The sequence below is a fragment of the Rissa tridactyla genome, chromosome 9, assembly GCF_028500815.1.
Source record: "Rissa tridactyla isolate bRisTri1 chromosome 9, bRisTri1.patW.cur.20221130, whole genome shotgun sequence".
In the NCBI taxonomy this organism is placed as follows: Eukaryota; Metazoa; Chordata; class Aves; order Charadriiformes; family Laridae; genus Rissa; species Rissa tridactyla.
This window is the reverse complement of record NC_071474.1, coordinates 24,272,681-24,286,047: the sequence shown is the minus strand read 5'-3', so window position 1 is coordinate 24,286,047 and position 13,367 is coordinate 24,272,681. Positions and strand designations below refer to the sequence as shown.

General features: G+C 61.6%; 2 protein-coding genes across 14 annotated transcripts; one reads left to right on the top strand and one right to left on the bottom strand.

Annotated features, from left to right (window-relative positions):
• The first annotated feature begins 198 nt into the window (after positions 1 to 198).
• On the top strand, positions 199 to 8,307 carry ULK3 (unc-51 like kinase 3). Of its 13 annotated transcripts, XM_054214992.1 has the most exons (17): positions 199 to 351; positions 779 to 919; positions 1,116 to 1,236; positions 1,327 to 1,431; positions 1,522 to 1,665; positions 1,778 to 1,860; positions 1,950 to 2,105; positions 2,182 to 2,287; positions 2,412 to 2,452; positions 2,551 to 2,653; positions 2,767 to 2,831; positions 2,963 to 3,041; positions 3,132 to 3,172; positions 3,254 to 3,301; positions 4,979 to 5,016; positions 7,027 to 7,134; positions 7,638 to 8,307. In XM_054214992.1, exons 1-17 carry the CDS (start codon positions 250 to 252, stop codon positions 7,969 to 7,971), a joined length of 1,815 nt encoding a protein of 604 aa, XP_054070967.1. In that variant the 5' UTR covers positions 199 to 249; the 3' UTR covers positions 7,972 to 8,307. The 13 variants fall into 13 exon arrangements, with proteins under 13 accessions (XP_054070967.1, XP_054070966.1, XP_054070965.1 ...); XM_054214991.1 differs by having other exon boundaries at positions 1,522 to 1,860; positions 1,978 to 2,105; XM_054214990.1 differs by having other exon boundaries at positions 1,116 to 1,431.
• An 81-nt stretch (positions 8,308 to 8,388) lies between these two features.
• CPLX3 (complexin 3) lies at positions 8,389 to 12,256 on the bottom strand. The gene is made up of 3 exons (XM_054215004.1): positions 11,528 to 12,256; positions 11,077 to 11,164; positions 8,389 to 9,486 (listed from the first exon to the last, which is right to left on the bottom strand). The coding sequence occupies exons 1-3, from the start codon at positions 11,686 to 11,688 to the stop codon at positions 9,262 to 9,264; spliced, it is 474 nt and encodes a 157-aa protein (XP_054070979.1). The 5' UTR covers positions 11,689 to 12,256; the 3' UTR covers positions 8,389 to 9,261.
• Between the last annotated feature and the right edge of the window lie 1,111 nt (positions 12,257 to 13,367).

The window sequence follows — 13,367 nt, the reverse complement described above, 5'->3', positions numbered from 1 at the left end:
CCCCCCCCCCCCGGCGTCAGATCTTTTCATGTAAAAAAAAAAAAAAAAATTAATAATAAAACGTATATGTGCTCAAAAGACAATCCCCCTCTTGCCTGCGGGGCGTGTCGCCACGGGGGTCGGGGGGCGTGGCCAAATACGGCGTTTGGGCGTGGCCACGGGGGCTGGAGGCGTGGCCAAGGACGGCGTTGGGGCGTGGCCACGGGGGCCGTGGCGCGCCGGGAAGGCGGAAGCGGGGACGGGACGGGCATGGCCGGGGCCGGCTGGGCCCCGCCGCGCCTGGACGGCTTCATCCTCACCGAGCGCCTGGGCGCCGGCACCTACGCCACCGTCTACAAGGCCTACAGGAAGGTACGGCCGGGCCCGCTGCGGCATGTCCCCCTCTAGCCCCCCCCCCCGCCAAACCTGCCTGGCGCCCTCCAGCCCGCATAAATCTGCCCCCCCCCCCCGACCTTATCAGAGCCCACCATCCCTATAGCCCCTATATGGGACCTGCTGCCCCCAACCTGTCACCCCCTTCCCAGGGGCTCCTTCCCCCTTTCCCCCCCCGGGACCCCGTGGCAGGCTGGGGAAGGACCCCCAGGGGGGCTGTAGCCATCCCTATAACCCCTGTATGGCACCTGCTGCCCCCAGCCTGGGTTTTGTCCTCCCATCACCCCCTCCCCAGGGGCTTCTTCGCCCTCTCCCCACCCGGGACCCCTCCGGCAGGCTGGGGAAGGGCCCCCGGGGTGGCTGTTCGGGTGTGGGGGAGTCTCCAGTGCTGCCTCCCCTTTGGCAGAGGGACACACGCGAGGTGGTGGCCATCAAGTGCGTGAGCAAGAGGAGCCTCAACCGGGCATCGGTGGAGAACCTGCTGACCGAGATCGAGATCCTGAAGACCATCCGCCACCCGCACATCGTGGAGCTCAAGGACTTCCAGGTGGGGCTGGGGGCTTCTCAGAGGGGACACCGAGCCAGCGCTCATCTGGCTCAGGTCCTGGGGTCCATCCTGGCTCCCCAAGGGTGTATCCATGGGGCTAGGTGCCAGCAACCAGGCAAACCAGTCCAGGCGGACCCTGTGTGGGTGGGATATGCGGTGGGACTGGCCGTGGTGGTGTGACAGGGTCCTCTTGCAGTGGGACAGCGATCACATCTACCTGATAATGGAGTTCTGCGCTGGGGGGGACCTCTCCCGCTTCATCCGGATGCGCAGGATCCTTCCCGAGAAGGTGGCACGCATCTTCCTGCAGCAGCTTGGTAAGGGGACCTTGCCCAGCTCCGTTGGACACCCTCCCTGGGGGTTTTTGGGGGCCAGGACTCTTGGCACTCAGGTTGCCACATGCTCAGCCTGCGCCCTGAAGTTCCTCCACGACCACAACATCTCCCACTTGGACCTCAAGCCACAGAACATCCTCCTGAGTGCCCCGGAGAACCCCCAGCTGAAGCTGGCAGGTGAGGGCAGGTCCCCAGGGAGGGGCCGGAGGTGGCCATTCCTTCTCCCTCCCACCGCAGTGAGTTCTCCCCTCACCCCTTCCCCTGCAGATTTTGGCTTTGCGCAGCACATGTCACCCTGGGACGAGAAGCACGTCCTGCGGGGCTCTCCGCTCTACATGGCCCCTGAGATGGTGTGCCGCCAGCAGTACGACGCCCGGGTGGACCTGTGGTCGGTGGGCGTCATCCTTTACGGTGGGCTTTGGCTTTTATCCCCCCTCCCTCCACCTCGGGGCTTGGCTCGGGGCGGTTTCCCCTTCTCCATCGCCCCCCACCGCTCCTTTTCTCCTCCCCCCTCCCCCTTTAGAAGCGCTTTTTGGGAGGCCACCCTTTGCCTCCCGCTCCTTCGCCGAGCTGGAGGAGAAGATCCGCAGCGACCGGGCTGTCGAGGTAAGATGGGATGGGATGGGATGGGATGGAGCCGGGGTAAATCTCGCCAGCGGGGGCCGGTGGTCTCAGCGCCCCCCTTCCCTCCCCAGCTTCCCAGCCGGCCCCCCCTCTCCCCAGAATGCCGGGATCTCTTAGGACAACTCTTGGAGAGGGACCCACTGAAGCGCATCTCCTTCGAGCACTTCTTTGCTCACCCTTTTGTGGATATGGAGCATGTCCCCGGCCCCGAGAGCCTCTGCAAGGCGGTGAGCAGGGTGCTGGGGTGCTGCTCTCCAGGGATATGGGGGGACCAAGCCCTGAGCCCCCCCTTCGCTTCCCCAGACCGACCTGGTGGTGGAGGCGGTGAAGAAGGACCAGGAGGGGGATGCCCCCGCCGCCCTCTCCCTCTACTGCAAAGCCCTGGAATATTTTGTGCCAGCTCTGCACTGTGAGTCCACCCCGTGGGGGGGGGGTTGCATGGGTCCTGGGTGGATTTTGGCGGGGCGACACCCCAGGGGAGACCAGTTTGCAGCCCACCCACCCCAGTGTTTGGTCGCTCTTCTTCCCCTTAGATGAAAGCGATGCTCGCCGGAAAGAAGCCATCCGGGTCAAGGTGAGCCAAAAATCCCTGGGAAGGTGGGTGACAGCATCCCCCCCATCCTCTGTCCCCCATGGTGGGGGTCCCCTCACACCCCCCCTTGCTGTGGCCAGGTGAGGCAGTACATCTCCCGAGCGGAGGAGCTGAAGGCGGTGGTCACCTCCAGCAGCAAGAACTTCCTGCAGCAAGGGAACTCAGCCAGAGAGATCCTTAAAGGTTTTTGGGGACATCCCCCCCCCTGTGGTTTTAGGGGAGCGGAAAGGGGGCACCGGGTGGGGGTTTTGGGTGCCCCGCCAGGGTGCTCCCTGATTCAGCGTCCCCTCTTGCAGAGATGGCCAAGGACAAGCCTCGGCTCATTGCCGCGCTGGAAATGGCTTCTGCCGCCATGGCCAAGGTGAGTCGTTGGATATTTGGGGTCCCCTCTCCCCAGGTGCAAAGGGTAGGAGCAAACTGGGTGTGGAGGGAACTGGGTGTGTTGCCCCCCCTCCCTGTGACCGCAGCCTGGCCCCTGGTGTCTCCTTGCAGGAGGAGGAAGGCAAAGATGATGGTGACACCCTGGAGCTGTACCAGCAGAGCCTGGGGGAGCTGCTGCTCCTCCTGGCTGGTGAGTGGTGGCCGTGGCGGGCACTGCGGGGCAGGGGACACATCCTGCATCCCCGGGGGGGCTGATGGCTCATCCCTCTTCCCTCCACAGCGGAGCCAGCGGGGAGGCGACGGGAGCTGCTCCACACCGAGGTGGGTGCCGGCCGGGGCGGGGGATGGTGGCGTGTCCCCGCTCGGCGTGGCTTTGAAGGGACTTTCCTTTCTCTCCGCCAGATCCAGACCCTGATGGCCCGAGCCGAGTACCTGAAAGATCAGATGAAGGTACGGCTGCTTGCAGGGGGGAGCTCTGGTACGTGCTGGGGCTGGGGGGGTTTACAGGCTGGAAAACATTCCTCTCCCCTGGCAGATGCGGGAGACACAGTCCAGGGGCAAGGAGGCACTGGCAGAGCCCATACGGAGCAGTGAGTCCCCGTCTCTGTCCCCTCTTGTCCCTTGGGAGGGGGCTTGGCGAAAAGGGGGCCTGGGGAAAGCGTCCCCCCTTGTGGTTCCGCTCCTGTGGCGGGGGATATCCCTATGGCGGGGGATATCCCTGCGGCTGCCAGAGCCGTGGGGATAATTCTTGCCTGCGGGTAATCCGACCCCACGCGCCCTCCTGTCCCCCGACGTGGGGTGATGCGGACTTGGTGACATGGTGTGCAGCCCAGTGAGTGCCCTCTGTCCGTGTCCCCCCCCCGTCCCCGGCACAGCTTGTACCTTGCAGTGATGCCCGGGATGCTGCTGGCCGCGGAGAGACGCTGTCGGTGGGGTGGAGGGAGGACGATGCTTTCATCCTGACCACCTCGGCGGGGGGTGGGGAGGGGGCTCACCCTTGGGCTCCCCTCCCCGGAGGGTCCCGTGGGTGGCTCCGCGGGGCCATCTGCCCCCCTCCCTGGGCGCTGGCGTCGACTCATTTCCCGACAAGCGGAGTCCCCTCCCAGCCCTGCCTCGACTGTCTGCTGCCGCAGCCTCCCCACACTGGCCGGGGCCAGTGGGTTATTCCGTTATTCCACTCTAATTCCCTCCGCTGGCTGCGACGGGCTGGGTATTTTTATCTTGGCAGCGGGACTGCGGCAGAATATCCCCCCTCTCCCCCCCCCCCGGAAATCCCATAGTCTCCTGCCTTTCCAGCTGGATCTTTCTTCCACCTCCCCAATTCTTTGGGGGGAACCCACCAAATCCCCGCCGGTAGCTCCAGGCTGTTGGTGACGGCAGCGGGTGGGGGGGGGGTCGGGGACGCTTGTGCCTGTGCCTTTCTCACCCAGCAACTACCTCTTGCCCCAGCCCCCAGCACCCAGTGGCACCCTCCCGCTGCTCGGAGGCATTGCCCATCAAGGCTTTTGCTCCCCAAACCTGCCTTCGCCCCGGTCTGGCAGGTGCCGACCGCACGCGTCATTGGCGTGATGAGATGTGGCCGGTTCTCAGTGGGGATCGGTCGCCTTCAGGGACAGTCACACGGCTGCAAATGGCGATACCTCCCCCAAGGCAGAGCCTGCTCTGCCCCTCAGGGCTCTGACAACCCCAAGATCCAAATTATACTCCCAGGAGCCCCCGCCCCAAGCCCCCAGAGGTCACTTAGGTGGTGGTGAGGTCTGCCTGTCCTGCAAAGCTGGGGCCTTTTCTCCCCATCTACTGTATTTCAAGGGAATGTAATTTATTGTCTTTAATAAACACTCGGTTTTGTTTTCTCCAATTATTCCAGTCTTGGGTTTGTGCTTTTAAGACCCAAGAGGGGTCTCCAGCAGAGCCCAGGACCAAGAGCCTGCCCCGGGATGGCTGGAGCCATGGGGGAGAGCTGGGGACCCCTCATCCCTGTCCCCCTGCCCAGGAACAGAGCTGGGTGAGGGCGGAGATTCCCTTCTCCTGCCTCCATGTCCTCCCTGGGGACAGGAGGCGGCCAAAGCTTCGACCTTGTTTTCACTTCGCATCTTTTTTTTTTTTTTTCTTTTTTTTTTCTCCTAGTGTGTGCATGTAAAACATCGGGCAGAACAACAGCAAAGGTTATGTAAAAATCACATTTTCCCCATGGGATTTTGACGGCGGGTGAGGAACAGCTGGGCTGGGCAGGGAAGTTGGGGGGGTGGGGGGAGTGGGGAGGCAGAGAGGGGCTTGGGGGGGGCCCTTGGGGCTGGGCTGAACCGTACCCCCCCCCCCCGCCCCGCAGAAGGCTGCCTTCCCCCCCAAAAGCTCCCTGAGAATGTGCTTTTTTTAGTCCGCTGATGCCGCCAGAGAGCTTCCCGGGCAGATGTGGGAAGGCATTTCTACATCTTTTATTTTTATTATTATTATTATTATTATTATTATTATGAGCAGAGATTATATCCCGAGGCTTTAAAGAGCTTTCAAAGCCCCTGCCCTCCCCCGGCCTGTGGCTAGCGCCGAGCCGGGGGCCATGGCTGAACCGGCTGGCTGCGGCAGCCGGAGCGGATAATCGCATATGCCTTCACGCTCTGCCGAAGACGCGGCCGGATCCGGAGCCTTGGGAAGCAGGGAGAGACTCAGGACGCTTCCCCCGGGGGGGTGGGTGGCAGAGCTCGGGGTGCCCTGGCTTCGTGTTGTTGGGGGGATGCAAGTCCCTTCCGCATCGCCGACATCTGAAGTGTCACTGCCTGGGCTGAAGGGATGGAGGCGCGAAGAGAGCAGTCCCCAGCCCGGCAGCGCGGGGGTGGCTTCGGCGGTGTCACCCTGTCACTCAGCGTGGCTGCAGCTGCCTTCTCCCGTCGGTGTCACGGCCGTCAGCGTCCAGCCATCGATCCCCAGCCCTTGCAAAAGGCTGTTCCGACCCACGGCCCACCCCCCCCCCGCAGTCCGTCGCTCACAGGGCGGCTCTTGACTCCAGATTGTCACCGAGAGAGGGACGGGGACGGCAGGGGTGGCGGCTAGACGGCATTATGGCCCTCCTTGTACCATCCTGTGGGTTACTTGGTGGCGTGAGTCCAAACATTTTTAAAGAGAGGGTTGGGGCAAGCTGGGTCAGTGCGTGGACCCCCCCCATCCCAGGCTCTTTAATCCCGATTGATTCATCCCGGTAGCTGGACCAGCAGCGCGGAGATGCCGGATGGGGCCATCCCCTTCCCACAGCGGCTCGTGGGGAGGTTTAATTGACTGCGAAGAGAAGAGAGCGCACGGCGGAGATTCCCCCCCCCCCCCCCCATCCTTCATTTGTTGCGGTGCTTTAACAATGGCTCATTTGAGGCTTTGGCCGCTGGAGGAAACCACCCGTGTCACCCCCGCGCCCACCAGCACAAAGGAGGCCTGATCCTGTCCCCCCCGCTACGATGAGGTGCAGGAGGGTTGGGAGCCCGCGGGGTGTTGATTTCAAAGCTCGGCTGCTGGCAGAGATGCTTCAGCCCCCCAGTAAGGGCTTGCTCGGACAAATCCACCCCAAACCCGGCCCTATAGGTTAGGGAATTATATAGGGGTTTATAACTTAGGCAAGAAAAAAACCCAGATTTTTCTGCTTTAATCCGCACCAATTCTTTAAGTTGATGCCTGGAGCGGTTGTACAGCGTGCAGGCGACCAGGATGCTCGGCCGCGCGGATGCTCGGGGACCCGGCGGCAGGGAATGCTGGCAAAGGGGATGCCTGCCCCCTCTCCGCCCCCCTGTCCCAAACTCCCCAGTACGGGCACTGGACCAGCAACGGGGGCTCGGAGAATCCGTGGCTGAGCGTGCGGCGGAGCCGAGCCGGGTGCTGCTCATTTTTTCGCACGCCTGGGGGTCACGGCGCTGCCTAAAATAAACCCGCCAAGCTTCACGCGACCTTTGCGTGGTGGCACGTGGGCCAGGGAGCGGGCACGGAGCGGAGCTGGGGGAATGGAGCGGGGGTGGGGGGGGTGGGGTGGCAAAATAAAAAATAGGATGGGGGGGAGGTGGTCCAGGCTGGGCTACGCTGGTTCCGGGTGGTGATGAACCAAAGGGCTGCATCTCCCCATCTCCTTCACCGCTGCTCTGGTGGGGATGCCACTCACCCGCGGGAGGGTTTTATTGATGTTTTTATTGATGTTTTAGTGATTTAAAAGCCAAGCCTGTCCTGGAGGGCTTGGCTTGGTCGGTGCCTGCTCTCTGCTATCCCTTTCCTGGTGGGGGATTAGACGAGCTTGGGCTGATCCTCATCAGGTATGATCTCCCTTCAAAGCTAAAGCCGCTTCTGCCCATCTTCCCACTCCTTTCTCGCCAGCCTCCGGCGTCGCGTGGGGCTGGATGAGGGCTCTGCATGGGGCAGACGGCCCCCAGAGCCGTCGGCGGGTCTGCCGTGGGGCTGGAGGGGTTGCGACGCTGCGGGTCCCCGCGGGCAGAGCATCACCCTCGCCCGAGTTGCGGCTGGGAGGCTGAGCTGCCTCTGTCTGTCTGTCCTGCCAGCCGAAATGGTGGCTGAGTTCTTCTCAGAGGAGGGGGGGGAACAGCCTCTGGCTTTGGAGGGTATCAAGAGTTTTTCAGCGTTACCTGGCCCCAGCATGGTATTTTCAGGGGGCTGGGGTGGGGGGGGTGGGCCGCAAGCAATCTCCTGGCTGTGCCAGGGAGCTTTGCTCAGCCCCAGGCATGGCCTGATCCAGCAGTAATAACAATAATAATAATAATAACAACAACAACAACAACAATAGTAATAATATCATCACCAGCTTCCCGACACCCTCGCCTGCGTTTTCCTGGAGGACCCAACGCCCCTGCAAAAGCCAATGGCAGTTAATCCGCTCCGTCGGGATTTGGGGCAGCAAACACCCAGCCTGTGCCAGCTCTTTCCAGGAAGCCCGCCGGCAGGAGCCCACCACCTGCCAGGATGCCGGCAAGCCCCCGGAGCTGCTCCGGTTTGGAGTCATACACCTGGATTTATCCCGGTTTTACTCCCCGCAGAGACGTGTCCTTGCTGGGAGCAGCCCCGCGGACATCCCCACGGAGCCCGTGAGACCGTGGCGGGGAGCTGGCAAGGGATTGGAAGGCTTTTTACTAAAATAGACCAAAAAAAAAAAAAAAAAATCCGTGAAATCTGGGTGTTCGGTTTGCTTTTAAAGCCGGCTGCTGGCAAAGAGCCGTTTGTACCATCCCTTTGGTACAAAAAAAAAAAAAAAAAGGGGGGGGGAAACACCCAACCGCGGCCCGGTGTGATGCTTTCGTGATGCCGCAAGAGATTTTTCCCTTGAGCTCCCCTGGTCGCTCCCCCCCTGCCCTGTTTTGGGGATGCGCTTGATGACTCTGTCCCCACCTCGTCCCTTGGGGCCTCCCAAAGCCTGGATCGGGAAAGCACTGCTCGAGGAGAGAAATAAATGCATAGACATCTCCTGGTATTTATTCCACCGGTTATAACAGTACCATGGCACGGGGAGAGCATAGGAGGTGGGGAGACACGCCACACAGCTCACGAGCTACAGCACGACAGCGGAGGATGTTTTTTTTCCCTTCTCACTTTGTTTTTCTCCTGGAAGGGACGCGGACACGAGTGGATCTCACCCTGGGAGACGGAGAGCGTGCCACCGCTGCTCGGGGAAAAGGGCTGCGGTGAGTTGGGATGAGCAATGGGAAGCGGGGGGGGGTGTTATTCCTCCCTGGCATTAATTCGGGCTTTATCCCTCTGGTCCCGAGCTGGATGGGATCATATAGCAGGTCCTTTCCTGGCCACTTCCTCGGAGAGGGGCCCTCAAGGGCAAAGCGGCCGGTGTTTCTTGCACGGGTGGGATGTTATTTCTCACGTGATGGGGATGGGGGAGGCAAGGGGGGGGGGCATTTCTCGTTGCGCCTCGTCCTTGCAAAGCGAATTGGAGCCTCCCCCGTCATTTCTAGGAGGCTCGGTGGAAACGTGTAGGCAGAGACGGGGCGTACAGCCGCCGCTCCGCTGGAAGAGCCTTGGCCTTCTGCCGATGTGCTTCAATAACACGCCAAGGTCACTCGGGGCTTTCCTTCCCTCCAAACTCACCTGCCCCCCAGCTCTCGCTAAAGACACCCACTGCCACGGGCACAGGAGGAGGCGTCGGTGCACGGGGGGTGGCGGGGGGGGACATGCTGGCTTTTTGCTCTGGCCTCAAGAGCGGAGAAGGAAACGAAAAACCACACACCGGGGACAGCTGGGTCAGGGACTCGGGGCTTCAACACGGCTCAGAAGGACCCGACTCACATCAAGGCAAGGGTGACAACACCAGCGGGGGTCCCCGCTGCAGGCAACAGCCACCGACAAGACCCTTCGCTGCGTCCCCTCCCTTCTGCCCCCACCGTCACTTTGACGGGGGTTGGGGGGGGGAGGGTCCAGCCAGGTCACATCACGGCGCATTTCTCAGCCGATTGCTTCAGGTCCTCTAGCGTGGCTGAAGCTTTGTCTTTCAAGGAATCAAGGTCCAGGTTCTGGATGTTGCTGAGCTGGCCGATCACCGAGTTCTTCTCCTCCTCTTCCTCGTTGTCCTGCTCTATCATCTTGGCCAGCTCTTTGGGCAGCTCCACGTCGCCTCCCACCAGCTGGATCTGGTTGTCGTCCGTTTCGTTCTGAAAGGGGCCGGGAGAAGGTCAGGTGGTGGGGGACGGGTGGGAAATTTTTGGCAGGGGGGACGACGACATGTGGGGTTCACAGGCTGCCCAGAGAGGCAGTGGAGTCTCCATCTCTGGAGACATTCCAAACCCACCTGGACCCGTTCCTGTGCCACCTGCTCTGGGTGACCCTGCTCTGGCAGGGGGTTGGACTGGATGGTCTCCAGAGGTCCCTTCCCACCCTATGGTTCTGTGATTCTATGATCCACAGCCGTATCTGCATGGGCTTTGGGCTGTCTCCCCATGGGGGCTGGTCCCTGGGGCTCACAGCCATCCTCCTGCTGTGGGTAGGATGGTGCCCATGAGCTCCGTCACTGCCGACCCGGAGGGGACACGGCTCAGCAGAGCCCAGGCACACGCCAAGGGACGCAGCGAGAGCTGAGGTGACAACCCGAGCGTGCCAGCACGGGTATAAATTGGCTTTCAGCTCACATCGGAGTGGCTGGGGAGGTTTCGGCACCCAATTAAGCTACCCGTATGCTTAACGACTGCACCCACCGGAGATCGGGGTCAGCTCTGCGCTGGAGAGCCACGGGGAGGCTCCGCGAAAGGCAGCCCGGCTGCCAAGCGGGATCAGTAATGAGCAGAAGAAACTTGTCGAAAGATTAGAAGGGACATCTCAAGCATGAGAAAACAGCGAAAGGATCGGGGTGGGGGGGTGGCAGGGGGCAGATCTGAACAATTCCCCTGGAGCAAAAAAAAAAAACAAACCAAAAAAACCTCCATCTCTTCTTTTTTCTGCCTTTTCTCGCTTTTGGCTTGGCGGGGAGTTGGGGGGGGTGGGAGAGAATAAATTCTCCAGCTGTTTATTTCCCCGGCAATCAAAGGGGTGTGGGAAGCTGTGGGGTGTATGTCCAGGCTGGTTGAACACAACGTCAAACAATCTGAACAATATCACTTGGCTTAGCCGACCTTTCCGAACTAAAATTAGCCCGGCTCCAATTTAGAGCATTCACCACTGAACCACTCTTCCTGAATAAAGGGGGGGGGGGGGGGTGGGTTTGGGGGGAGAAGGGCTTGTGGCAATTCCAAGAATGGCTGAATTCTCCTTGATTAAATTGTTTCTAGTGAATCACTCATCAGGAGGAAATTCCGAAAGAGGAGTTTAGCTAGGAAACGTTTGCCAAATAATCCGGGGAGAGGGGCTGGCTAATCCATCCGGGAAGGTGTAATTCTGGCTCCACACCCGGCTACGGGGCTGGGATTTCAGGGTGAAGGCGGCTTTCCCTCCTCCAGCTGGATTTAGGGATCAAAAAGAGAGGAAAGGGGGGATGCAGCAAGGCAGAGGATGCGTGTTTGGGGGTCCCACTGTTCGGGGCTGACAGCTCGCAGTGCTCAGGGGCGACGGGAAGGGGCCAAGGTTTGGGTGGAAGGATGCTTTTTTAAGGGAACTGATTTACACACGGGCTTCATAGAGCAAAAAACCCACCCGAGCAAGGGGCTCTGGTTTCCCCTTCCCCTCCCTGCAGAGCAGGGGGCTTGTCTGGGCTGTGCGGGGCTTGGCTCCCTGTGTGCCCCACCCCGGCTCCATGCCCGGCACGGCCGTACCTTGGGGAGCCTGTACTTGTCTCGGAAGTGGGACCTGAATGTGGCTCTCTCCGCCTTGCGCTGGGCAAACTGGGCATCTCTTTCCATCCTGTGAATCACAGAGGGCAGTTACCAGCTGCTGATGCCCCCAGACCCTGGGTCTGAGCATCTCTGACCCCCCCCCCCCCAACGCAGGCACCCCCTTCTCCTCTGCAAGCTCCCGGGTCCCCCCCCAATTTCCTCCCCCCATAGCGCAGCCTGAAAGGAGAAAACAATCCCATCTCCTGGGCGAGGAAGCGGATTAAGGGATTAGGGGGGTTCATTAAACTCCCTCCTGGCCCTGCCGCCCCCAGAGCTATCTCCCCCCAGCCCTCCCATTCGCAGGACGAGGGGCTGGAGAGGGAGCACCCGGTCCCTCACCGGGACCCTGTGGGTCCAACGCGCCTCAGTACCCGGTGTTGGTCACACTCACTTCTCCTCCACCAGCTGCCGTTGATATTCCTCGTACTCCTCACGGGTCATGCCCTGCGCCTCGGCCGGAGACTTCTCGCCCTCGCTCTTCTCCTCGCCGCCCAAGCCGCCCGTCAGGTTCTTCAGCTGTCCCCCCACCATGCTCTTCACCATGAACGCCATGGTCGCGGTCCCGGGGGAGCGCGGGTGTCAGGGAGCGGAGTTACGGTGGGGCTGGGGTGCTGGGAGGACTGGGGTTAATGGGGAGAGAAGGTCCTGGGGTACAGGGGAGCGGGGAAGGGGGGCGCTCTGAGTTACAGGGGAGCCCGGGGAACTGGCTTAAGAGTAAGCCAGAGTGCCGGGGAGCCGAGGTGCACTTGGCGCTAGGGTGCCAGGAGTAGGGAGTTACAGGGAAGCCGGGATGCTGCGGGTATGAGTTTCCAGGGAGCTAGAGTACGGGATTATCGGAGGAGCTGGGATCAGCAGAGCCAAGTTCCCAGGGGCAGGGATGCTATGGAATTGAGTTCCCGAGGCGTCGGAATACAAAGTTCCCGGGATGCTGGGATGCAACAGAGCCGAGTTCCCGGGATGCCGGAGTACCAGGTTACGGAGAAGCTGGGATGCCGTGGAGCTCAGTTCCCAGGACGCTGGAGCACTGGGTTACGGAGGAGCCGGGATGCTGCGGAGCCGAATTGCCGGGATGCCGGAACACTGGTTTACGGAGGAGCCGGGATGCCGTGGAATACCGAGTTCCCGGGATGCCGGTGCGTCCGGGTTGCCGGGGCTCAGCGGGGCCGCGCCGCCCCACCGCCCATGGCGGTGCCGGGCTGAGCGGGGAGCCGGGGGGAGGCAGAGGGGAGCCCGGGGGTGGGGTGGGGCGCGGAGGGGAGCGGGGCGGCCGGTGCTGCAGCACCGGGGCTCGGACGGCTCCGGTGTGTGCGCGGCGGGCGGTGGCACCGCCTCCAGCCGCCCCCCGCCGCCCCCCGCTGCCCGGCCGAGAGGCGGAGCCGCCGCCGTCCCAATCCGCTCCGGAGCCACGGAGGGTGCCCCGATCCTCCCCCTCCGTCCCCCACGGGCTAAACTTCATCCTCCGGAGCCCCCAGCCCCGCAGGCGGCTGGTCCTGGCGGCAGCTACCCCCCAACACTACGGGCCCCGGGGCACTGGGGGTGGATGAAGCCACGGCGGGGGCTGTCTGACACCCCCCACCCCCCCCCACCCCCGGACACCCTGTCCTCATCTCCTCTTGTTTGGGGACAGCTAGCGATGGCGCTTGGCTGGTTTAGCCCACCGAGGAGCGTTAAACCGGCGGAAACATCATCTTTTCCCCACTCTTCCCCATCCTTTGGGTCTGGATGGAGGAAAAGCTGGGATTTAACACTCTGTAAAAGCCATATGTACCACAGACGTATCGCAACTGTTGTTTGCTCATCGATCTAAGGGCTGGCGCACCCAAAAGCTTGTTCCTCTCTTTCCTATTAATCCTATTAATTGATGCTAATCATTCCCCACCAGCGCTGCCTTGCTGATGTAGCAGAGCCAGCCCCGGGACCCACACCGTGGGGTCACCTAAATGAGGAGGCTGAGGCCGGAGCAGGCATCAATTTCGTTGCGTAAATCCCTTGTGCCTTCCAGCTCTCCTGGCTCCCATCCTACCCCCGCTCCCACTCCCACTCCTGCTATTTCCTCTGGCTGCAGCCGTATCGCGGGCCTTGGGGAGTGAGCAATTAATGGCATCAGAAACGCACCTCCCTTCCAGATGGCCAGCCTGGCTTTAACAGGCATTTCTCCCTTTCTTCTTCTCCGCTCACGAAAAACGAGCACGGATCCAAACCCCAATCCCAGCTTGGGGGAAATCATTTCA

What these genes read in the sequence shown, in the direction of transcription:
- ULK3 (XM_054214989.1), top strand. Translation starts at nt 250, where the DNA reads ATGGCCGGGGCCGGCTGGGCCCCGCCGCGCCTGGACGGCTTCATCCTC. An exon ending in AGCCAGAGAGATCCTTAAAG is followed by an intron (nt 2,654 to 2,766) that starts GTTTTTGGGGAC and finishes CCCCTCTTGCAG; the next exon opens with AGATGGCCAAGGACAAGCCT. An exon ending in GCTGCTGCTCCTCCTGGCTG is followed by an intron (nt 3,042 to 3,131) that starts GTGAGTGGTGGC and finishes TTCCCTCCACAG; the next exon opens with CGGAGCCAGCGGGGAGGCGA.
- CPLX3 (XM_054215004.1), bottom strand. Translation starts at nt 11,688, where the DNA reads ATGGCGTTCATGGTGAAGAGCATGGTGGGGGGACAGCTGAAGAACCTG. An exon ending in CGGCAGCTGGTGGAGGAGAA is followed by an intron (nt 11,165 to 11,527) that starts GTGAGTGTGACC and finishes TGTGATTCACAG; the next exon opens with GATGGAAAGAGATGCCCAGT. An exon ending in ACAAGTACAGGCTCCCCAAG is followed by an intron (nt 9,487 to 11,076) that starts GTACGGCCGTGC and finishes GGCCCCTTTCAG; the next exon opens with AACGAAACGGACGACAACCA.